General features: G+C 33.4%; 1 protein-coding gene across 7 annotated transcripts in view; it reads right to left on the reverse strand.

Moving 5' to 3' along the window:
- Positions 1-24,908, reverse strand: part of LOC106672326 — a 37,915-nt gene extending 13,007 nt beyond the window's left edge. For 6 of the 7 annotated variants that reach the window (XM_014403669.2, XM_024226170.1, XM_014403667.2 and 3 more), the window contains exons 1-3: positions 24,797-24,908; positions 18,110-18,232; positions 11,797-11,869 (exon numbers count right to left, since the gene is read on the reverse strand). In XM_014403669.2, coding sequence (XP_014259155.1) covers positions 11,797-11,869; positions 18,110-18,232; positions 24,797-24,841 — 241 coding nt within the window. In that variant the 5' untranslated portion in view covers positions 24,842-24,908. Of the gene's footprint in view, positions 1-11,552; positions 11,641-11,796; positions 11,870-18,109; positions 18,233-24,796 lie in introns of those variants that run through there. The other variant, XM_014403671.2, reaches the window with a different exon arrangement.
- Positions 24,909-26,270: the final 1,362 nt, after the last annotated feature.

Here is a 26,270-nt window from a genome sequence, read left to right on the forward strand (position 1 = left end):
TTACCATCATATATACATAAATATATTGTAGTTGAAAGCATACGTATTTAGTGCCTTTATAACTGCCTGACTGTTTGAAAGTATGCTGTGCACCTTTTAAATTTTTCTTCCTCTGTACAGAATTGTATTGCATGGAACTCTTGGATGGAACTTAGAAAATTGTTAGGATTAGTGCAAGGAGCTTTTCTAGAGTTTAGTTAAAGCTCTTTTACCCCTAAACCTACTCCTTGTTCCTTAGGGCTACTTTCTTCCAAATGTCTCTATGATCAACAACCATTTGAAATAGTCTGTTAATGTTGAGTTTTTCTCTCAATCTGTCAGGTATCATATAGCCATCTCTTTCGTTTTAATTCTCGTCAAAAATTTGGGATCTTCTTTAGATCTGGCTGTATTTCCCTGTAGCTTAGGAGACTGTTGGCACTACTAAAAGCCTTCTGTATATAAATGTGTAAAGATGGAACGTCGAGAGCGGGTGACCAGGGGTCTGACCGTTTGTTGTATAATACACCTACTCCCTGAACTATCTTTGATCCATCTGTGTACCATATTAAGACCACTTACTGAACCTTCTTTAATTTACTATTTCAGTGAATAGGATTCTGAGCAAACAGCAAAAAATCTACGCTTACGTGGTTTGTTGTAACCATTTTAATAATGGTACTTTTCAACAATTTCGAATTGTTTGGTAATTTCCAGCTTTTGTTTTTATAGTATTTTCTGTTGAATGAAATGAAAAAGTCTAAAGTGAAGACTGCTGTAATATTTGACGAAAACGGCAAACGCTTCCGGTTTGGAACAGTGTTCTATGTAATCATTTCCAATTAAGCAGATAGAATAGAATTACCTCAGAGTTTTTAACAAAAGCTTAAGAAATTTCTCACGGATGTTAGTTAACTGGAGTTTACGTAGTGTCCTGTTCTCTCTAACCCGATCGAGAACAAGACCCGTGTAAATCACTATCATTGTGAACTGAGAGAAAAGATAGCTTTGCAATATTTTTTTTTTTTTTTTTTTTTTTTAATAACGAATATAAAAATTCGACTATTTGCTTGACTATTTATTATAAAAACGTCCTCTTAACGATTCTTCATATTGTTAAATACATAATATATGCCTTGTAGTGGCTGTATGATAATGTGGCAGCTTCTGGTATAGATTATGCTGCATTTTTACAATTCTTCAAAGAGAAATTTCGTATTCTTCTTACCCTTTTCTTCTCTGATAGATTTTTCTACACAGAGCACGCCCATATTCACAAAATTATGCCGTTCAACGGAGCGTTTAAATACACGGAATAAAGTTTATTGCAGCACAGGATGTACAGGAACTTAATTCCCATAGCACCAATGACGAGATTGTGCAAGCCCTGTCCAAAAAAAAACAAAAACTGTTTTAATTAGAATTAACCAATCATTGAGCGGATTTGATGCGATGATAAAAAGTACAACTGCTGAAACAGTAGATCAGAATGTCTAAGGGATCACGTGCTGAGTTCAACCATGGCTTATTAGGCCCAATTAAAATATGCTTTTCATCCACACTTCAATACAAGATCAAATTGAGGGGAAATGAACGTAAAACGTGTTTCGAATCAACTCTTCACCACAAAAGCCAGGTTGAAATAATTCTTCTTTATTAATGTGAGATTTTCTCTTGAAGTCTGCGGAGTGACGAACTTGTAGTTTGTTTGCTTAAGATCGTTTCTGTCTTCGGATTTTTTCCATCTTCATTGGTTGGGTTTGTGACTTTTCATCAGACTAAAACAGCTAAAGCAGACGAAACTAATCGGACTCGTCCAAGCTACTCCATTATTAGCATTTCGCATTATTCATTGATGAGTTCCTGCCTTTTTTCGGTCTTTAGGACTTTTTAAACTTACGAAAGTAAAAGCTAAACGTGTTTGATCGAATTCGGATCAAGAGAAATTTTGAAAAAAAAAAAAAAAATAAACAGGTTTCTGTAATTTTTCCAATTCTTTTCTGCCAGGTTTTAGTCTACTGGTACTTAAATTGAATATTGTAGTTCAGTATTCTATATACTAACTGTAGTTAGTAAACAATGTCGAAACACGACAGTCAGATTAGAATCATCATTGTCTTAAATGCCATTGGAACCAATGAAGTTGGCAATGGACATACTCAAGGGGAGATTGACAGATCAGCCAATAACTAAAATACCAATCCTCCTCATGTCCTAGGCTTTAGTACCTTCTTAGACCAACCATTTTACATAGCGAAATGACAAAACACGATAGTCAAATTAGAATCGTCCATGGTTATCAATTAAAGCCAATAGAACCTAAAAAAAGAACAAACACGGGGAGACGCACCAACCACCGAAAGGCTAGTCTCTATGTGTCTTTTTAAGTTCTAGTGGTTTCTTAGACCATGCACTAGGTGAACATTTCGAAACACTATAGTCACTCTGGTTGGTGTAAGGAGTCTTTACAACCTACAAAAAAAGACATGTTCACTGGGACGCACAGATCAACCTCCGAACTGCTAGTCTATCCGTGAATGAAATCTTTAGTGGTTAGACCAACAACTGAAAATAAATTTAGGTTATACTTTATTCATAAATATATACGGAATTGTCGAAAAACACCCACTTTGGTGTTTTGGTGGTCCGTGATCAGGTTACCTCAGCACATGCATTTTTTATGGAAGATACATGCTCTCGTTCATTCTTAAATACATTCTTTCCTGATTACATACCATTCACTCAAGGGTGGTGGAATACTCGATATACCACCATCACCGTTTGCAGACACTGTACAACTAATGTATGGGGATTGATAGAATTCTCTCTAATAAATACATTCACTCCCAACATACACAAAACAAAATACCAGGTAATAAATTCAATAAATATTGTTTATTCCGAAAATTGTAACAAATGGCACAAAGACCTGCTGCCATGGTCAAGCATAACTATCATATCTGATGTCATTCCTACTTGCTCTCTACATAGAGCCAAGAAATGACACCAATGATTAAAAATTAAATGGAACTCATCGAGCAATTTTTGCCTGTATCTCAGACACAAACGTCAGCTTTGGCCTAAAAGTGAAAAATAAATATTTCCGCATTTAAGACCTTTTATGAAAAGCTAAACAGTCTTCATAAATTCGAATGGAGTGAAATTTGTAAAAAATAAATGCATGCTTACAAATGTTTCTGTTTTGCAGTAGTTTTCGGTCATATCTGCCTGCACGGTGTTTGGGTTTTTTAGAAGCGTTTCGTCCTTTTCTTCAGTAAAGTTTTGTGACTAGATTTAACCAAAACTTATTCGACCATGCTAATTCGTTTTGTCATAATCTGTTGTAGGTTGGTGTTTTTTCTGCCTTTATGCTCTTTTCTTCCTATCATCGTTGTTTGTGTCTGTGAGACACGTTTCGAATTTTTACTATCTTCAATGAGGTTTCGTAGCCTTAGATTAGGCCAAAACTGCGAGGACAGATATACCGAAACGGACTTGACCAAGCTTCTTCGTTATTAGCATTTTGCCATATTCTATTTTCGGCCGCCTTTAAGTTCTTTTACTTAAGAGAGGAAAAACGAAACAATCTTGAAACAAATTTGGATCTAAAGTAATATTGAAAAAATAGCGGTAGACCAAAAGGTTTCTGTAATTTTGACGTTTTTGGACATTTTGATCTGCATACCCTCGCTGTTTATTTTGTGACTAGATTTGACCAAAACTTACTCGACCAAGCTAATTCGGTTTGTCATAGTTCGTGTTTTTTCTGCCTTTATGCTCTTTTCCTTCTTATCATCGTTGTTTGTGTCTGTCAGACACGTTTCGACTTTTTAGTATCTTCAGTGAGTCTAAGGTAACTTTAGATTAGGTCAAAACTGCGAATACAGATATACCGAAAAGGACTTGACTTCTTCGCTGTTTCGGTTTGTTAGAAGCGTTTCGTACTTTTACCATTTTCAGTAAGGCTTTGTGACTTTAGATTTGACCAAAACTTACTCAACCAAGCACAGGTTGGTGTCTTTTTACTGCCTGTATGCTTTTTCCTTAATAAAGGATAATAGTTTATTCAAATTCAGATCAAAAGAAAAATCAATTTTGTCAAAAATAATGCTAGCTTAAAAGGTTTCTGCAATTTAGTAATTTTCGGTAATTTTGTTCTACCTACTTTCGCTCTTTTGATCAGACAAACGCATTTCGATATTTCGCCACGTTCGGTAGATGATTAGAGTTATTGCGTTGTTATTTGTATATATACCATAACAATGGTATGCATATTGGTCTAAGCGGCCATAGAACCTAGTAAAATCTAGAACTTAGAATAAAAAGGGCACAGTCACGGGGAGGCATCAACCAATGACCAAAATGCCAATCTCCTTGTCCTATGTAGGCTTTAGTAGCTTCTAAGATTAAGTACTGAACGAAATACGATAATCAAATTACAATCGTCCATGGTTGGTCTAATAAGCCATTAAAACTTATAAAAATAAATACACACAGGAGATTCATAGAAAAATGTCCCAAAATGCCAGTCTCCCTGCGCCTTTTTTAAGGTTCTACTGGCTTCTTAGATAAACCATAGTAGATAGTGAGATGTCGAAACCAGAGAGATATATTATAATCGCCCTTGGAAGTTCTAGAAAGCCAAACTAGAAACGACATACTAACGAGGAGGTTCAACCATTGTCATTCATCAACCAATGACTGAAAGACCAATCTCACTATAATTTTTAAGCTCTAGCGTTGCTTGGACCAACCACTGTAGATGGCAAAATGTTGAAACACGATAGTCAAATTATAATCGTCCATGGTTGGCCTAAAATTCCATACCCCCGGGAGATACATAGAAAATGTCTCAAAATGCTAGTTCCCTGTGTCTTTTTTATGGCTCTACTGGCTTCTTAGATCAATCATTCTAGATGGCAAAATGTTGAAACGTGATAGTCAAATTATAATCGGCCATAGCTGGTGTAAAATCCTATCATAACCTATAAAAAGAAATACATACGGGAGACTCATAGCACAATGTCCCAAAATGAGTCTTCTTGTGTCTTTGTTCGATTTTATGGCTCTACTGGTTCTTAGATCAACCATATCAACCATTCTAGATGGTGAGATGTGGAAACCAGAGAGATATATTATAATCGTCCTTGGATGTTCTAGGAATCCAAACTAGAACCTCCGAGGTTGATCTAAGAAGTTATTAGAACCTGTAAAAAGGACATACAAAATACAAAAAGCACTGCGACTACTAAACAAAATGGCTGTTTCCTGTGTGTTTATCTGTTTACACAATAATATCAACCACTGAAGATACTCATGCATCTTTACAGACCAAAACCACGAAGATAACCTTAACGTCTAATTTACATCACACCGCAGAACTTACGAAAAAAACCTTTATTTCGTTCAATAAATTCACAAGCGTTTGTAAGTAGAGTGCTATAAGAAAAGCTTCGTTTTTAAACCTAAAATTAAGTCCATTTTTTTTAATATTTCTGTTCAGATCCAATTACAGCACACTCAGCGGCGCACATAATTGATGGTTCTGGCCAGATTTGTGCTACATCTTATTATGCAAGTTTGTCGACTAATTTCCTTCAATCCCCCAATTAGATTAAGGATCTCGGCTGATTAAGGGATTAGCGTTGCCTTATTATTTTGTACAAATGTGGGGAGTTAAACTGTAACTTCAAGATATCTATCACAGTAACCCTATACCATTATTAATTTAAACTCTATAGAGGTTTTCAAAACTTCACCTTCTTAAGAAAAATAGTGAAGATTCCCAAAATATAAAGTTCAAAATGAATATTCCTTAGTAGAAAGAGGACGCAGCGTTAGTAGTTGATCGTACGCACCGTATAAAAGAGGTAACGGGCTAGGGTGATGATGCCCTGATAACCTCCATCTTCATGGACAACAGGTTCCGTTTCTCATCGTACCAGTAAATGTACATAGACTACTTTTTAGATAATTGTATGCATCACCGGACGGATAAAAACGATCAGTTTTTAATCTACCTTCAGCTTGTGATGGCCATTATTTTAAAATTTCGATTGATTTCGTCCCACATTTCTACTGACTGATCACAGATTTATAATCGCGAGTTGAGTTTTGGTTTCTGCACTGGGAAAGCGGATTTATTGCCTTGGCGAAGATATTTATGGACAAGATCACAATAATGACCGATTTTATGAAATAGTTGTCGGATCAGACGATCAACCCACCTTGGGCTTGCATCCGACTAGATTTCCGATCTTAAGAATGTCAAATCATTACGTAACAACGTTTAATGACTATCTGCTGATTTTTTTTTACATCTGGGCAAGAAGAAATTCCGTTTATTTTGCATTTTATTGTAAATTTAAAAATTCCACTGTACGTCAATTCATCTCTGTCAATCGAATTTATTGGCCGGCTTGTTAAATAAGATTTCTCAGGAATCACTGTGAATGCAAGGCTCTTATTTAAATTCTTCGTACGTTATTTTCATATATTAGCTAGTCCGATTGCATCGCAAGTACAACTGCTTGAATTCTTCAATCTGTTTGTAAAGAGTCCATTGAACAATCATCGATCGGCAATCACGTCAATCAACAAATGATTGCAAATTTTGATTGATTTCGCTACATTCTTTGACACTCGGACGATTAACCTTTTTTTATTGTACGATTCTTGAAGAGAAGGTACAGACGACAGAAAAGAGGTATGTAGAGTGACAAAGTAGTACAAGGTAACCAGAGAAAGTAAAAAATCTATCGAGTCACTATTCCAAATATGTCAATAAACAGTAAAAATGACCAAATTGTACTGTAAAAAAATTATTGCATATTTGTAATAGACTTTCGACAAAACTTGTTTACATAAAGAAAACCAGCTTTTACTAAATATAGAATTATAATATGAGAAAGGGATGTGATAGTCATATGCTTTCACTATAATTTATTGGATTTATTCTCCTTTTATAAGGTGTGGAATTTTTAAGTTTTATTATAATTTACGTTGTTGAATACTAATGTACTTTTAAAATTAGATAGCTGTAAAACTTTAATACACGTACAATTTTTTTCAGTTCTTCAATGGTGATCCAAGTTTGGACTAGGAGAAATTAAATAAAATAGATGGAAATTTGAAACAGAGTAAAAATAATTAAGCTTTGATTTAATTTTAATATGTAGGATTCAGTTTTTCACGCTATAAAAATTATGTGAGACATTAATACAAATTAAATCTTCCAGAAATCTGAACGATCTGTTTTTTGGGGAGGGTTGATCTACCCCATACCACTAGAAAAATGAATGTTTTTATCCTAAAAATCATACTTTTTAAAAGAGAAAGCTTATTTAATGAAGAAGTTTTTCTTCAATTAGCCAAACTCTTGCTGGTTTCTTCACAGGGTAGAGAATTTGTGAAATTCATCAAGTATCATCCGACGCTTAAGTTTTACGGGTTTGTGCCAGCTAAACGGCTGTAAGTTGAAACGAAAGGGCCAGTTGTTGATGCATTCTTTATATAATTTAATGCGGAATTGAAAAACTACCTGGATTTTTTTTTAAATACAGTCAATGGAGAAAATCTGGTTTTGTGTGGCAAGTCCGTTTTTTTCCAGAAAAAAAAAACTAAAAAATCGTACCTTCTCGAGGAGCGAATGTGAAAACCAGTTTTTCCGGCATTTTACTCTTTTTCCAGTTTACTAACACACAATTGATTTTTTTTCTGTTTTTACATTTCCTAGAGAACCACGGTATATTATTTATTTATATATTTCATTTTTTTAAATAATGCAAATGTTTAATCTTCCTTGTTTTGTTTCAAAATTGTGAAAACAAACTCACAAGTGTTCTTATTGTTATGATTGTATGCTGTGTATTAATTTTTAAAAAATAAACGCAATTATTCACACAAATATTAAAGTCAATTTTGGTTGAAACACTACTTATTTTTAATTTTGGTACATAGTATTTGAAACCAAATACTGTGTTTATTTTATGTTTTGTTTAAAAAATTAATATAATTCAGTGTCACCTTTTAAAAATTTTTTGTTTAAAATATTGTTTAATTTTAATTCATTAGTTAGTCAAATTAATTCATTGAGCACTTGAGCAATATTTAAAATGAATTATTCTGATTTCTTTTGTCTGCTTTTACACTCTCGAACACTCTGGTTGGACATTCCGCCATGTTCAGTAGAGAATTTGTTTCGTTTTGTATATTTTTTAAAGGTTGTAAAATTTTCTTACACCAACTACTGAAGATGATATAATGGCAATATAGTTGTATAGCTTATATAGCTATTGAGCTATGTTATAATTAAAATTGCTATAGTGCCTCGGCATTTCAATTTCTTCAGACATTTGTCTAAGGAACGTTAGATCATAAAAAATGAGAAACAAACAGTAAAACGTGCATTTTGGTTTATGTAAATTTTTTAAATCTAATAGTTTCTTAGATCAACCGCAATAATTGTCCTATGACATTTCAATATCCTCATTGATTGGTCTAAGGAGCCATTAAATTTGTCAGTATTAGAAGTATTACCACTTTTTCACTTACGAACACACAGGATCAAGATATGGCCTAGAAGAAGAAAGAAGACATATTTAAAGTGATTTGGCCCTGATGATGAACTTAAAATAGGTCGAAAGCTTTGCAGTAGCGACTAAATTTGCTTTCTTCTTCAAGACCATGCCTTGATCCAGAGCCTTGGTGAGCCATTAAATCATAAGTAAAATGGGTTCAAACAATGAAAATTTTTAATTTTGGTTTAAGTCACTGGTTGGTCTACTTTTTATATATTTTTTTATATACTTTTGTGATACTTTTTCACTTACGAACACTTTGGAACACTCTGGTCTTGAAGAAAAAAGCAAATTGTTACTGCCAAGCTTTCGAAGTTTTTTAAGGTCATCATCAGGGCAAAACAATCTGAAATATGTCTACAGATTGACATGTTTAAGATTTTTACAGGCAATCTCAAATTTCCTTGAAGACCCAATCAATTTTAACACCGCCAAGAATTGTAACCAATTTGTTATTACCTATTACCAATATGCTATGTTGTTCTTGAAGACCAGTGATCGTGTTTCTTTTGTATTACCTATGTGAAATCGATCAAATTATTGAGACAAATTTCACATTATTTTTGTTTTTATATTTATTTATAATTTTTTTATTTGCGGCATTGTCCATTTCTAATTGTACATTTAAAACCAATTTTTTAATTTAAAATTTTCAAAAAGAACATATGTAGTTGACACAACTTTCATACGACTATTGTAAGTTTAATTTTTTTGTATGAGATATTGGTCATTTTTTAATAGAACGATGTTTAAATTCTATCATTTTGATTATATAATTGTTTTGTATTCAAATTCTGAAAATCAACCTATTTTTGTCGACATAAGCGACGGATTATTTTGCTTTTGTAATTTGTCATGTGTATGAAATATTTTTCATGTTCATTTTGACAGATATTTAAAACCAATGATTGTTTGAAGCAATGTTAATTTTTAATTGTACCTTTGCAACCGATTCCTTGTGATAATTATATGTTTCTTGTTTCCTTATTAACATTTTCAATAAAGAACACATGCAATAGCATGTGCTAAATATTTCATACTATTATCGCGCTTTATTTTAATATTTGTTTGAAATATTGTTCAGTTTTATTTAAAACCAATGATTGTAATATTTTATGTGTCATTTTTTCTTATCAAAATTTTCAAAATGATATATTATTGACACATAATTTATATTATTTTTATGTAAATGTTTGTTTGAAACATTATAATTTAATTGTACAAGTAAAACCAATTATTGTGTTCATTTAGTTTCTTATTTTCTTATTGCAATTTCCAAAATGAACAGAAGTCATTGATATAAATTTCATTTGTTTTTTTGTGTTTATTTTAAACTTTTTGTTTCAAAAATTTTTCATTTTTAATTTATTTTACCTAATATTTAAAAACGAATTATTGCTATCATTTTATGTGTCTTGTTTCTTAACAAAATTTCCAAAATGAGCAAAAGCTATTGATTTGAATTTCATTTGATTTTGTGTGTATTATGCTAAACCTTTTGTTTCAAACACTTTTCATTTTTAATTTGTTTTAGCTAATATTTAAAAACGAATTATTGTAATCATTTTAAGTGTCGTTTCTTATTTTTTTCAAAATGAATAAAAATTGTGTATTTTTTAAATCGTGTTCATTTTATGTTTCTTCTTATGTGTTAGAATTGTTATAATGAGCGAACAGTTTTTGACACAAATGACCTATTATTTTTATGTCTCGTTTTTTGTTGGAAACATAGTTCACTTTTAATTATTATACTTTTAAAATTAATTATTGTGATCTTATGCTTTTTATTTTTTTCGGAACGTTTTTCATTTCAATTTGTGCAAAATTTAGTACCAAATGATTACAATCAATTTGTTTCTTGTTTCGCATTAGAATTTAACGTGTTTTTACAACAAATTTTTTTTGGTAATTTTATGTTGTATGTGTTGACATTAAAATTTTACAAAGAAAACATGGGTAATAACAAAATGTCTGGTGTTATTTTGTGTTTTTATATTGTTGTTTTTGAACATTATTCATGTTCAATATGAGCACCAATAAAAAAATGTATAGTAATCATTTTATGTTTTTTCAATATAAATTTAAAAAATTAACACATTTCTAAAACAAATTTTGTATTTTTATATTTTATTTTCAAAACAATCTTCATATTCAATTTGAGCAATATTTAAAATCAAATTATTTGTTGTTCTGAATTTAAAATTTTAAAAATGAAATATTCATTGATACAAATGTCATTTATGTCGTGTTTTTATGTTTTATTGTTTGTGTATTAAACAAATTATTGTAATTTTATGTTGCATGTTTGGTATTAAAGTTTTACAAATGAAACTTTGGTTAATAACAAAATGTCATTTTGTGTTTTATTTTTTATTTTCGCAACGTTTTTGATGGTCAATCCGCGCAATATTTAAATGATTTTATTGGGTGCATTAACGTCCTTGTATTGCTTTATACTTAAATTCTACACGTATTTATTTCGTTTGGATCTTTTTATTGATTTCTCAAAACCAAATTTTGTGTTTAAAATAAAACAAAAAGAATATGTTTGTTTATAATAATAATAAATGAAATATTTACAAATAAAATTGTGGTACCTACACCATACTGGCAAGTAAATTTTATTTTGGGGTGAAGGTCTAGAAAAAACCATATGATGGAATGAAATCTAAGAAGATCTTGTGGCATATGGTCCTGGCAGAAAATTATAACTGCTTAAATTTTGTTCTGTTATTGTTGACAAAGCAATAAAAATTTCCGAAAATAGGAAAGGACTTTTTTTAACAAGTCTAATGCAAATTCGACAATGAAAGACGACAGTGTATGGTTCTTTTTCAATCTAGGTAAATATAAAAAAGTAACTTCGTGAGGAGTGATATGACGAATATCAGGCTGATTTCCATTGTGAATTTTCAAAATGAGAATTTCCTTTTGTCGGAATTTGTGTCGGACGGATTTCATTCCCGTGAAATACTGACATCTTACAAAAATTACCTCTTCTGTCGTAGCCCTCCAGTTTTGTTCGAACTCGGCGTGTCCTCAGCCACTCGCATCAGTTCTTGAGAGGAGCCAATAAGCTAAGCACATTGTAACAATAGTGTTCACTAAGGGACGTGAGGACCGCGACGCGTCCAAAGAAGCATATTCGCTTTCGAAAGTCTTCAAAGGTAAGATAGACGTGTTGAGCTTTTTCAGGTGACTTTTTTTTGTTTTGTTCCTGTAATAAGGACGAACCTACCTGAAGCGTTTATATGGAATGACTGCTGTTCCGTTGATGTTTGAGGATGTGAGTCAGGTGGCGCCACGGTCTCCTGGAACCAGAGAACAAAAGTAAAAGTCAACGAGTGCTTGAGAAGGATAGAGAGGGAAGAAGGAGTGTTAGAGAGAGTGCAACGATATATAGAGAGGGAAGAAGGAGAGAACGCTTCCTTCGCCCGTAACCACGACCGCAACGTTTAATTGTACCTCTCGTTTTATTCATTTCCCAATTTTTTTAACCATTCTCTCTTCTTATTTCTGCTAATATTACAATGAATTTACAAAATCAATCAAATTTCTAACAAATTCTAAAATTAATTATCATAAAAAAATTATATTTTACGCGTGAATCTAGTGTTTTTAACTATAGAGATTCAGGTAAGTATTAAAATGATAAAAAAAGACTTTCATCAATGAACACAGCCGGAAGAACATCATCCAAAGAGTAAATTAACAAACCGCAGACTTTTTTGGAAGAATGTTGCTTTCACTGGGGAAAGGTTTAACTTGTTCGGGTCTGATTGGCACAAACAGTTTGAAAAATACTTGAGGAACTGAAAAAATGTGTTAGTTATATCTGCCATAACTTGATGTTTACATAACCAAAATGTTCAAGTGCCAATAGGACAATGATAATGAGAAAAAATCCCACAGACCGAAGTCACCAAGTCCACTCGGTTACCGGGACATAAACTGCATATAAAAAACATGTGGTTATGCTTAATGTTGCTTAGCTTTAAAAAAATCCAGTAGTAGTCATACTAAGCGTACAGGTTGTCCAATGAACAGACAACCGACGCCAGATTGAACTAAAACTCCCTATTGTCTAAAGTCTGATTTTCAATTGTATTCGAGATATATCACTTTTCAGGTTACTTCAACCTTTCACAATTTTATTCAATAATCCTATTGTTTGATAGTTACCTATCGTTTTGGTCTGCCTATCCACGACTGACAAATATCAGAGAGAATAGACCAAGAGGGACTATGTAAAACTAGGTTTATCACCCCGCAGACCACAGGAGGAAATCTCACAATTTATTCCTTAACGTCTAATTTATCTCATAAAATGTTAATCCTGTTTTAATTAAATTGCACCAATGAAAAGAGCATAAAAAACCCTATGAGATTCGTTTGTTTTGTTTTTTATTGTGTCCTTAAGCAAAATCACATAGAAGATAAACTTTGACGAAATTACGTACATGTGGTTACAGTTCATTAGTAGGGGCAACTTTTAAGTCAGTAATGACAGAACCTAGGAAATCTTAATTAAACTTTAGACTTTGTGAACTTGTAAAAGTTTACATTTTAAGTGAATGTGTAATTTACAAAATTACATAACCAAAATGTTAAGTACCAATAGGACAATTTAGTAAGCACAAATCAAATAGACCCGAGTCACCGAATCCACTAGGTCACCGGGATATAAATTATATGTAAAATTATTATATTATTACAAAATTTCACAATTTTATTCCATAAAACTATTGTTTGATAGTTACCTATCGTCTTGGTCTGCCTATCCATCTGACAAATATCAGAGAGAATAGGAATAGGCAGACCAAATGGACTACGTAAAACTATGTTTATCACCCCGCAGACCACAGGAGGAATCTCACAATTTATTCCATAACGTCTAATTTATCTCATAAAATGTTAATCCTGTTTTAATTCGATTGCACCAGTGAAAAGAGCATAAAAAACCCTATGAGATTCGTTTGTTTTGTTTTTTATTGTCTCCTTAAGCAAAAATCACTTAGAATATAACTTTTACGAAATTACATACGTTTATAGTTCATTAGTAGGGGCAACTTTTCTGTCAGTACTGACAGAACCTAGGAAATCTTAATTAAACTTTAGACTAGAACTTTGTAAACTTGTAAAAGTTTACATTCTAAGTGAATGTGTAATTTACAAAATTATTTTTTAAAGTTTAAGTAAGGTTTCCTAGATTCGTGAAATATTGATTGATATGATGCTTATAGAAAACCGGTCAACTAAGAGCTATAAACACACACAAACACAAGCACTCTCGATACGTCACGCAAGAATGGCACAATTACACAGAAGACAAATACTTTGAGCCCTGAAGATGATCTCAATAAAGATCGAAACGTTGGCACGATTAAGAAAATGTTTTTCTGAAACCTACATCACACCACACCGCATCTCACGATTTCTAAATTAATATAAACACATATACATAATTTCTCAAAGTTCAGTTTTCACCAATGTAAAATAACGTTTAATTGCTAAATTGTTTTTTTCTTCGGTTACAAGCTGTTAGAAAATAGTAATCAATATTTTTGAAACATGTATTAAAAAATAGTGAAAGTAATAAAAAGTAAACGAAAAAGACTTTTTAATACAAAATGAATGTAATAAAACACAAAACTTCATAAAATTAATTTTAATGTTTAAATTACCCACTTTCTTGAAGAATGCAAGCCAAAGAACATGGATATCTAATTTAATTTTTATGAGCTTTTTAATTTTTTCTGGGGAAATTAACTAAATTCATTTTCAGTCCATTAGTAGGGGCAACATTTCTGTAAGCACCATTTCTGTCAGTATTTACAGAACCTAGAAAATCTTACTTCAACTTTAGACTAGAACTTCGTAAACTCGTAAGTTTATATTCTAAGTTATTTTAATGTGTTTTTTTTTTTTTGCTTACAGTCACAATAAAAAACAAACGAATCTCATAGTGTTTACAATGTTGCAATAAAATTTCCAAAAGGATTAACATATTATGACACACGAGGGACTTTATGAAAAACATGAAGGATTGAACTAACCTGAAAAAAGAAATATCTAGGTAAAATTGGGAATCAAAATTTGGATGTCAGCTCCTTTTTTCTTTTCTTTTACTTGTGTTCCATCAATTTTGATTTTTATCCAGCGTCATGCCTAAATATTACAGTGAACTTTGGGATGATTTACCGTTGAAGGTTGGCTTGCCTACTAATTTTGTGAAGAACATGAGGGTAATGCATACTTGTCCAACTTCGGCTATGGTATTGGCATTGGGATTGACACTACTGAATACATCCAGGCATAAGTGCAAAACAGGCTCTTAAAACAAAATTTAAAAAACTGATAAAGTGGGGTCTTATTGCATTATAGATGGAGCATGGAGAGAAGGCGGAGTAAAAGGCCCAAATTCTTAAAGTAAAACCTTTAAGCCCCACACTATTTATTCTTTAAGCTGAGATCCGTGTAATACCACACTATACTCAAATTCGATTAAAAAGTGCACAAGTACACATATTTTCAGACAGCTAAGCAGTACTGGAATCTTTCGATTCTTCAATATTCAACTGGCCAAGGTATGCCTAACATATCTTCAACTCCTGGATGATCTGGTGATTCTGATATGGGTGTTAGGACACGGGAGATTGGAGGCAACAAACAGGCCGACAAACTAGCAAAAAGAAGGGGCAGCCATACAGACCAGAATTACAAATTGGCACGACCTAAAGCATGCTAAAAACGGAACTAGACAAATGGATGGAGAAAGAAATGTCCACACTCTGGAAATTCACCACCCATGGGTCTTTTAGTGACATAAAGAAAAGAAGAAAAAAAAAGATCATTCGTTACAAATATACAGATAGTTGATGTATAACAGTCCTTATAACATTTTAAAGCTCAATTTGATTTAAACTATCATCGACATGATAATTTATACAAACTATCGTTATTTTTATCCCTACAAAACTGATTAAAGGCATTTTCAATTGAATAGTACATTACACTCCACGACTTCGGACCTCCTCCAGACATGTCGATTTCTAAGCTGAAATGAAGTTGAAAAATACCTTTCAGTTTTTATTTAAAAAAAAAAAGGTTTAGTTTACCAAAATAAATTCATACTGATTTTAAATTTTATTTTAAAAAATATTTAAAGGTAGCGTGACAGATTAATCGATATTTTATGCAATAAATATTAAGCGTATTATTATGATGAACAAAAGCAATCTTTTGGATTACTCATGGGCGCAGCACTGTTTCTAAATTATACCGGTGATCCACATGGCCTCGTCCAATTTTAAGGCTCAGCTTAATGAATATAAAAGCTCATTGGCACTGGCAGGAAAGCTTTTTAACGGTTTGCTAATGCAAGAACTTAAGCCGAACAAAGTGTGGGGGCGATGAACGAAACCGTCGCTATCCGAGTGAGGGTCAAAATTAGTCCATACAATAATTATGTGAACTAAGCGAATACATACCATACATATTATATGTATATGGAATATCAGTAGTTGGTGTGAATAAGATTAGAATTCCATTTAATATCAGTCGTAAAAGAGGAATCGGGGAGAATGGAAAAAAAGGGATTATGCTGGGGTATATAATGTCTTACTTTATTAACCCCTAACTGATCCAGTCTTCAATTTATCCTTAAAATGAACCTTTATCTAGATCATATATTTCCTGGACATCCGTTCATTGCCCTCTTATTCTAAGTTTGTATATTCTTCCGTACCACTTTCATCATCAGGATAAGAAATTTCAAATACTTGAGGTCTTGGTTATCTTGTGGGTCTCCAGCTTTATCTCAACATGCTCATGTCTCTATAAAGTCCTGGATTCTCCGTCTTGTCCATTTCTCCTTGTTTTCGTATTTGCCGTCATGACCGCCATCCTAGAGGCTCTGGGATTCATAACGCCCTTTCTTATACTATACACCCATTGGTAACACCTTGGATCTTGTCTTTCATGTGATCCTCTAGGTTCCAAACGCCCATTCATACCAACTTCTCCTTTCCGCCCGTTAATGCGATTATAATCATAGACACCCAGGTGGTGCAGATTGTCTTTTTTACAACCCAGAAATCCTGTTGAATCTGATGTCAACTGGGTTTATACGTTCTGTTTGGTTCTCTTTTAGGTTCTTGTTCTCCAGGTGCTGCCTTATCCTGAAGACTCATCATCTCCAGCATGGCCTTTTGGTCCTTTAGAGCTTGAGATGATAAAAAACCTTCTAACATCTCTGTTTGCAGCAGAAATAGCTGAATTAAAAAATTGAAGTTTACACATACTCGGACTGAGAACCACCGCCGCATAAAGCAGCACATAACGAAAAGAATGGATCTACTAAAAGACCAGAAAGGATAAAATTGATATTGGCAGATATTTCCAATGTACAACATGTGGAAAACTTCCTGCCAGAACTATTGTATCTCGTAATCCATGTTTTCAAGGCTCAACCTTGTTTTTTGGCTTTACCTTATTCACCTTTTTATTTTAAAAATTTGTCATTTTCTACGGATTTTTTCCTTCTTCATTAGCTGGGTGATCTGTTCTTGGCAAATCAGGATCTCGTTCTTTTTTACTTCCTTTTGAATTGAATATCCAGCTCCTTGAATATCCGTCTGTCTCCATCATATCCAAATTCTCCAGAAGCACTGTTTTATCATACTAATTCGTTCTATCCAAGATCGCCGATTTCTTGGATTTGGCCATGTGATCCAACAGCTTCTTCATCTAGATAAATTTATAGCAATGGGAGAAAGTGTTTTGATGAGAAACAGGTAGTTGACTTCTTCAGCCATTACTTACTGACCATTTTAATAACTACGTCTATTTTTTAAGGATTGATCATAAAGAGAAGTTTAAAATAAACAGTTGAGTCGTTGAATCATGTATCATCATTAACCCTAGTAAAACGACAAAAAAATTAATATACAGGGGGTATGATCTAATGAATGGCAGCTGCTGAAGATAAAATAACATCCCGATAAGTGGTTAGATGTCGAATGCAGCATGCCAAAACAGAATCTTCATCCGACAAAAATAATAGTGGCTGCATATTGGATGGGATCCATTTTTTAATCCAACAAGGAGGGAACTGTTAAGCAATCGTTCAAATGTGTCACAATATGACAAAACCCGGCCGGCGCTGGGTAGGAAAAGCTGAGAAAGAATTAAATGAACTTGGCTATGAAATCAAAGCGCATGGCACCTACAGACTATCAGTGATTTTGTAGCCAGGACTTAATTCGATGTTGAGCTTGAAATGCATGCACTAGTCTCGATACCACTAGGATCTCAAAAATTATTAACTTATGCTGTTAAAATATTGAGAACAATTTCTTAACAGCATAAGTTAAAAGGACAAGTTAAAAGGTCCAAGTTAAGTAGAACTATATGCCCTTAAAAGTCTGCAAACAAATTTAGCTTCTCCATGTAATACTTAAGACTGATTTCTGTAGCTTTGATAGTGGACAATCATGGAAAAATCGCAGATAGTTTTTATAAATAAGAACGAACGTAATTAAATTATTTACCTGTATTGGAGCTGAAACCGCGCCCAGTTCTTCATCGTTGGTGGTTGAATTGTTATTGTTTGTTGACTGCTGGGTGATGTTATTCAGTGACTCTAGATTGATCGCCTTAGACTGTACTTTTTTCTGGTTATAAAAAAGCAAAAAATTAATTATTTATTACGTATAAATAAAGGATAAGTCTCATCTATCTCCTTCTCTCTCGCTCTCTCTCTCTCTCTCTCTCTCTCTCTCTCTCTCTCTCACACACACACACACACACACACTCACTCTCTCATCTTATTATATTGTTTCATACTTGAAATTATATCAGGTTTTGTTCTTTGCTAAATGGTTTTGGAGAAATTTCTAAAAGAAAATGATATGATAATGCCCATTCCAGTTCTAGGTTTCTATTATAATAATTGTCCCAAAAAATTAATATTTAAAGTTTTTAATGCCAAAGATAATGCTACTAACCTAGAGGATAATTCGTCGAGACAACGGTAAAAGAAAAGAATGGGAAAATCGAGGTCATTAAACTCCCGCCATTATTTTCCTCCGGCGTTTTAATTACATTCTGAGAGTTGAACGGTTTACCGACGACTTTTGAGGGAATAACGATAAAAAAAGCGGATTTTCTCGAGGAGTTTTGACTAGTTTTTGATTTTTTAGGACAGCAGTGTACTTAGATTTGTTCTGTTTTGTGGCCTATTTTATAGCAATAAAATAATATTGGGTTAAACGACAGCTTTTTATTAAACAAACAGTCAAACAACAAATCAATAAATCGGACTGCATAGAAAAATACAAATTAAACTGCCCCTACCGTACAGAAGTGTCATAAACTCGTAACTATTTTCATAATTAGTTATCATTGTGCTTAAAATTTTCCCCAAACCGTTTTGTTCATAACATAATTTAGTATATTTTATTTTATTTACAACCCCATAAAACATTATTGCCAAAAAAATGGCAAAACAGCACTTTCTAAAGGTTTTCTGTGTAGGCCAGTCGAAAGTACGTTTTTAGCCGGAAAAATCGAGTTCCCTATTTCTATTGATCAAAACTAGTTTTTCAAAAAGCTAAATTTCAAATCACTTTTATAGTTTTACCAAGTTGAAAGCATATTTGGCTTGGGTTTTAGCCGAAGATGCCACTTTCAACAAAATCGTTAAAAAACGCAACTGTAAGTACATACCAAAAGAAGCACGGAACAATCACAGAGTACAAAGAACTTTTAAAATTTCGGGAAGTACAAAACGTCAACTTTTATTAAACGATCAATCATTGTGAGTTTTATCATGAACTTCTAGTGATTCTTTACCAAAACTGTGCAGAAAACTGAACATATATTAATAAAAGAATAAACACACCGACTTCATAATAATAACGCTACGAAACGATCGGAGTTAAAAACTTTTAAAATTTTTCCAAGTACAAAGCATAAAATTTTAAGAAAGTATCGAATAGTAGTAACAGTATCGTTTGTAAAAAATGACACACAGTTATCCTTCACCAAAATTATTCCTCTTTTGAAGATTAAATACATCAAATTCAGAACCAATAGTGCTATAGAAGGAGTTATGTAGCAAGGAAAGCCACTTATACAGTTTCAAGTACTAAACGTACAATTTGACGGAACTATCAAGCATTACCAATTGGTTTTGCTCAAAGATGTCACAAGCTCCTTCTTCAAGTCTTTTGAAATTATAAATGCACCGATATTAGATGTAATAGCTCTCTGTAAAGATCCGAGTGTGCTAAAAACGTTTAAAGTTCTGCCAAGTACAACCATCAAATTTCACCGAACTATCAAGCATGTTTTGTCAAAAATGACACTTGTGGTGATCCTTCGCCAAAAATCATTCCTCTTTTGAATTGTAAATACATCAAAATCAGAACCAATATTTCTATAAAAACATCCAAGTAGCAAGGAAAGCCACTTTTATAGTTTCATCAAGTATAAAGCATACAATTTGACGGAACTATCAAGCATTACCAATTGGTTTTGCTCAAAGACATCAGAAGTAACAGCTCTATGAAAAGACCTGAGTGTGCTAAACAATTTTAAAGTTTTACCAAGTACAAACAACAAAATCAACTATCAAGCATGGCAAGTAGGTATTGTCAAAAATAGCACTTGTAGTGATCTTACACCAAAATCCTTCCTTTTTTGTAATTGTAAGTACACGGACATCGAAGCAATAGCTCCATTAAAGAATCCGAATGTACAAAGAAGTTTTAAAATTTTATCAAGTACAAAGCATCAGATTTTAAGAAACTATTAAGCATTGCAAAGTAAAGAGCTTTGACAAAAATGGCACTTGTAGTCGTACTTTACCAAAATCGTTCCTCTTTTGAGTTGTAAATACATTAAAATCAGAACCAGTAGGTCTATACAAGGAACCACGAAGCATGGTAAAGGTCTAGGTCAAAGTTGGGATATGTAGTCATCCTTCTCCAATTCTTTTGGAACTGTAAATACACCGACACCAGAAGCAATAGCTCTTTTGAAGGATCCGAGCGAACAAAAATCTTTTAAAGTTTTACCAAGTTACAGAGCATTAGATTTTAAGAAACTGTCAAGCACTGTAAGTAGCTTTCCTCAAAAATAACATTTGTAGTGATCCTTCTCCAGGACTTTTGGGAAAGTAAATACACCAATAAGTCAATGGAAAAATCCAAGTGTGGCAAGCAAAGGGAAATTTGTAGCAAGTACAAGCCATAAAATTTTGCGAAACTATCAAACGTTGAAAATGGGTTTTTGGCCAAAGATTCCACGTGTAGTGTATCATCATTAAATCTTTTGTAACTGTGAATATACAGACACCAAAGACAATGTATGGGCATATTAGATTATCCCATACCTTTAGGACAATTCCATTGTGCAAAGCACTTTTAAAATTTGGGCAAGTACGAATCATTTTATGAAACAATCGAGTATTGTGTTGTTTTTCAATCGAATCTATTAGAACTGTAAATCGTCGTCACACGTTTTAGCCTGGGCCTCTGACAAATCACGAGAATCTAATCTCGGCCGGATATTCCCGTCATCAAGATTTCTTTGATAGCCAGTTTCGGCGTCGCTTAAAGGTGAAAATAGTGGCCGAAAATCCACGAGTCATCCGCATTCACTCTCGCTAAATGCTGAATTACGTGAGGCTTGTTTTTAACAGTTGTGTAACGCCAAAACACTGCAGTATTACGGTGCACTTTTCCAGCACTGCCTTGGAGACAACGAATCATGATTTTTTCACTTAGCATCTTCTGGTTGATGTTCATAGAAGAATAAAGGCTATGTTGTAGATTAGATGATTGAAACATTTAAATAGGATTAACGTTTTGCCAAGGATTTTTGTTCTAGTCTAAAACCGATGGAACAACGCATTATTGTGCGTTGAACGCTCCATATTTTTTTATTTTTAGCCAAATGAAATACAGAAAATAAAATAGCTTGGAAACTTCGTGTCTGTTGTTCTTATAGAATAAGGTTTTTCTTATAGAATAAAATAAATATGAATATTGCAACCACATTAATAAACATTGGGTTCTTATTTAAATAATCCGTTAGTACTAAAAGTAGAGCATGGGACTTAGGACAGTTAGAACTTATTTCAGAGTATCAAGAAGTAACATAAAATAAATTTATGTTTTTTTAAGTCTCTGCAATAAAATTATAAGTTTTTTCTGATAATTTTAATATTTCTTTAGCGTAACTCTGTTGTGACCAGGAGTGGATGTGTTTACTTTTATGTAATGTTTGTACGACTTGTTTTCGCTTACTCTTCGGTTTCTGCTAAGACACAAAAAATACTACATTACAATACTAGATTTTTTTAAATTTGGATTTTGGATTTATATAAGCTCAAATCCGCACACACTTGTGCAGAGCTGAGCCTATCACTTCTTGCTGTCCATTGGCAATTCCACCTTTTGTAATCTACAATAAATTACCTGCATTTTGCATGAATTGATTAATGAATTGGCAACAGACCCTCGGTCTTACCGTCCAGCCGGCGAGGATGAGCTCCAAAAGCTGTAAAAGCTAGGTCATTTCAGGTCCCAACGCAATCGGTTCTTAGATCCAAACCCATTCACACCCTCATTCATTCTTAAATGCATATTTTCCTGTATTCATATCGTTCACTCATGGAGTACTCGATATTCCTCCATGACCTTTTACACCTATTATTATTATTATTATTTTTTTTTTTTATCATTTCAGCCCCCCACTAAGTCTATATTCTATATTCTATACCCGTTCAAACACAACATTCATACAAATAAATACATTCATACACTTAAATACATCCATACAGTACACTCATTCCGTTTGGTCGGTGGAGTACTTGATATTCCTCCACCGACCTACACTTAAACTAAACTAGATTGGGGTCGATGGGGTACTTTTATAAATATTCCGCCATCGACCCCGAACACACACTCACTCGCTTTCATCGTTCGAGGGGCGATGATGACGTTATATTCACCCTCACCCCTCGCCATTCACGCTAATAAATACATGCACACAGACAAAACATATAGACACATAACACATAAGACATATTATATACAATAAAAAACCCCAATTTCCCCTAAAAAGCGGAACAGGGGACTCTGAAACTCGCTACCGTGCTCGAGGACTCTTCTTAAATCCGGCGGCATGCCGACACGCTCTCTGTATGGAGCCAAGGACACGCCTCTATTATGTGGGACACATCGAGCAACCTTTCTCTGCATAAGAGGCACCTGCGCGGGCTTTGGCCCAAAAGCAGGTGCCCATGTGTCAACCACACACCTTAATGGATAAATTACAAAGAATTTGTACGACATTTATTGACTATAATCAAGATAATGATACACCTATTATTACTAACCTAATTGAGAGTCGATGGAGTACTCAATATTCAGCCATCGGCCCTCTCACCGCCAAAAAATGCATTCATTCTCGATACATGTTAGACACAAAACTATAGACAATAAAACAATGGTTTTCTTCAAAATTCGAACAGTGGACCCCATACTCGCTGCCGCGCTCCTACACGCTCTTTATATAGAGCCAAGGAACCCCTCAATTAGGCGGGACGCATCGAGCAAAATTTCTCTGCATGCCAGACCCTTAAAAAATAGAATTTTAATCGAAACAAAGAGAAGATCGATTTGTAAGATTAGATGTAAAAACTTTATGACGATTTTTGCCTTCTTGCACCGTCTACGAATATTTTTGTCTTTCGAGTGAATTATTATGATACTCTGATCTAATATTCGCTACAATATCATGATAATGTATCGTAATGTTTGGAATAAAAAACTAATATTAACTTTTTGTTTTTTTGCCGGCTAATTAATATGGTCATTGCCGGCTCCTCGCATATTTGTCCTTCTCACGTTATTTTAAAATTGCGAAAATATGTATTCTTTTCTCCATTTCTCATCTGGTTTCTGTCATATACCTACAGTTGCTAGACGATCCATATGTTTATTAGTATTTTGTTATTATTATGTTTATTTACCTATCTTCCACACGCAATACTCCTAGAACTCATATTACATACATACACACTCATGCTACATGCTCATAAGATGTTAATGTAACCTATGCTTGGTAGGTCTCAGTGTACAAATGACCCAGAATACCCACCCCTATATCTAACTGGGAGTCGGCCAGGTGAGATTCACCCGTCATTCACGCCAATAAATACGTTCATCTTGAGTAACCTTTCATGCCGTATTTACAAATAAAAATGACAAGACACCGAGTATTTTTAGTGCCCAGCGTTTCACCGCCCTATCACACTCCACTTATTCTTTAACCTAACTAACCTAAATTTTTGACAAATCTGCGGAGTACTCGATATTCCTCGGCAGACCCGTCTACTCATACATAACCACTCACGCTAATAAATACATTCACACTGGACAGGCTCAACGGATGCCGTCGAGCCCTTACCTCACATAAGAGTATGTAATACAACGTGAGGTTTATATGTGCCCATATGCATTGAGATTATCTTTATAGTCGCTGACATGCCTCAGAACACATGACATATCTTCAGGTATGTTTGCAAATCGTTCGTAATCTTCTAAAACGTATTTCACTGTGACAACTGCGCCACACAGAGGGCACTTCTTGGGTCCTTTCCAATGAGGTGGTACCGTGGGTAAGGCCAGTGTGGCCTATCCTCTTTTTCATTTTTTCCGGGGCCCAGGGTTTTAACTCTGTCTCTTATTATTTCTTTAATCTACTTTTCAAAAACACGAAAATAATCAATCTGCATGTAAGAAAATTCAAATTATTTATTGAAACAAAATGCGATGCTGGAAAGTACTTTTCTATTGTTAAATTATTATTATTATATAAGTAATAAAATCCGGTCTGGAATGGCTAAACGCAAGATGACGCATGGTTTAGAAGGAGTATTACACAGAAAAGTACAAGAAAGCGATGCCCGGAGGACCGGCGATGCCCTTGGTTGTTCCCTCAACCATAAACTCTTTATCTGTTATTATTATAGTAAATTGTAATATTTAATGTCTTTGTTCTTGTTAAATATTGCGGCTATTATAACCAGTACAAAATTATAAAATAACAATTGTAATTAAGTTCATAATTCACAGATTCGTCAAAATATTGCATGTAGACCTTCCACTACTCAAGAATAACAAAAAATTGTATTTGTCCTCAAAAATAGATTAATATTAACTTACCTTTACATACAAATTGACAACAGTGTTATACAGATGGGCGTCCATTTCACACAATAATAACAATTACGTAAAGCCAAAAGTCATTTCACACAAAGAACACACTCCCGACATGGACGAAGGTTCCAGAAGAACTGAAACGAAACGTTCTAAGCAGGCAAGGCCGGAAGTCAGTGGTGATCAGGAATTAAAGTACACCACTCACGGAATGAATACTTACGCGCAATTAAATGCGACAATTCTTTTTTAACAGATTGGAGCTTATATTATTTGTTAAATATATATTATAAAATTTAAATAAATTTAAAATAGATTTAGGCATATTGATAGGCCCCAAGCTATTCAAACGATTCGTTCTATCGGCTTAAAATTTCTAAAATATTCAATTTTTTAGCTAATTTTAATACATAAACAAAACAGGAAAATATCAAGTACACTATATTTCTAAATAATGTTTTATGAAGATAACAGCAACAGCCTGATGGGGCCATAACACTAGATGGGTAGGTAAAACGATACATAGACAAAATGTTCAAGAAAAATATTTTTTGCATTATAAATAATTGTTTCTAGGTTGAGCTTTTCGCTATTTTTTTTTTCATAAATAGGTGCTCATTTCTTCTGTTCTGTATCGCACTTCAAATGTAATTTCAAATAATTAATATGTATCCACCATTTTCAAATCTATTTCGACCTCTTTTCATATTGTTATTGTTTCAATATTTATAGTAGCAATTTTCCGATGGGGAAAAAAATTTAGCCCTTCTAAATTATTATCACATGCAAAACAGCCAATCGCTCCTCTTGTATGTATATGGTCCAATTAAAAAAAATAAATAAATAAAAATTTTAAATTAATTGATACGAAATTTTCCCCAAATTCACACGGTCAAAAACCGAAATAAGTGAATGCAAACCAAGAAAGGTTTTGTACAATGGTTCGAAGAAGAACGGGAAAAAAGCTGCCTGTAAGATGTTGGCTTTGAATATAAAACGGATATTAGAGAATTCAAGTCACGAAAATGACTCTCGCATGCCAAGAACATTGGTGTAGAAGACAAGTTGGATCTTGTCTGGCTATCAGCGTGTCTTTTTCGTGTACAAATATTACACGCCGAAACGGCAATTTTTTGGACATTAAATGCCAATTTGGTGAATAATTTCAAACACGTTTTCGATAGTCCAACATCTCTCGGAAGTTTAATTTCTTAATGTTTTGATAATTATATCGGCAATTGTTCACAAATTATTTTCACCCTAAACCCCTAAAGTCCTTTTGATTTCTCGAGTCAAAAAAGACGTCAAATGATCTTCTATTCAAAGAAAACTCAAGAAAAGTGAAAGCCACCGTCATTTAGGACTTAGTTATTTAAAGAGAAACATATCACTCTGGAAAGGACAGAAAACTCCAAGAAATTATGAGGAAAATAGGAAAAAAGACGAAAAATTGTTAACACACTGAATCAAATGTTAAAAT

This window comes from Cimex lectularius, unplaced genomic scaffold, assembly GCF_000648675.2.
Source record: "Cimex lectularius strain Harlan isolate CLEC.00 unplaced genomic scaffold, Clec_2.1 scaffold64, whole genome shotgun sequence".
Lineage (NCBI taxonomy): Eukaryota > Metazoa > Arthropoda > Insecta > Hemiptera > Cimicidae > Cimex > Cimex lectularius.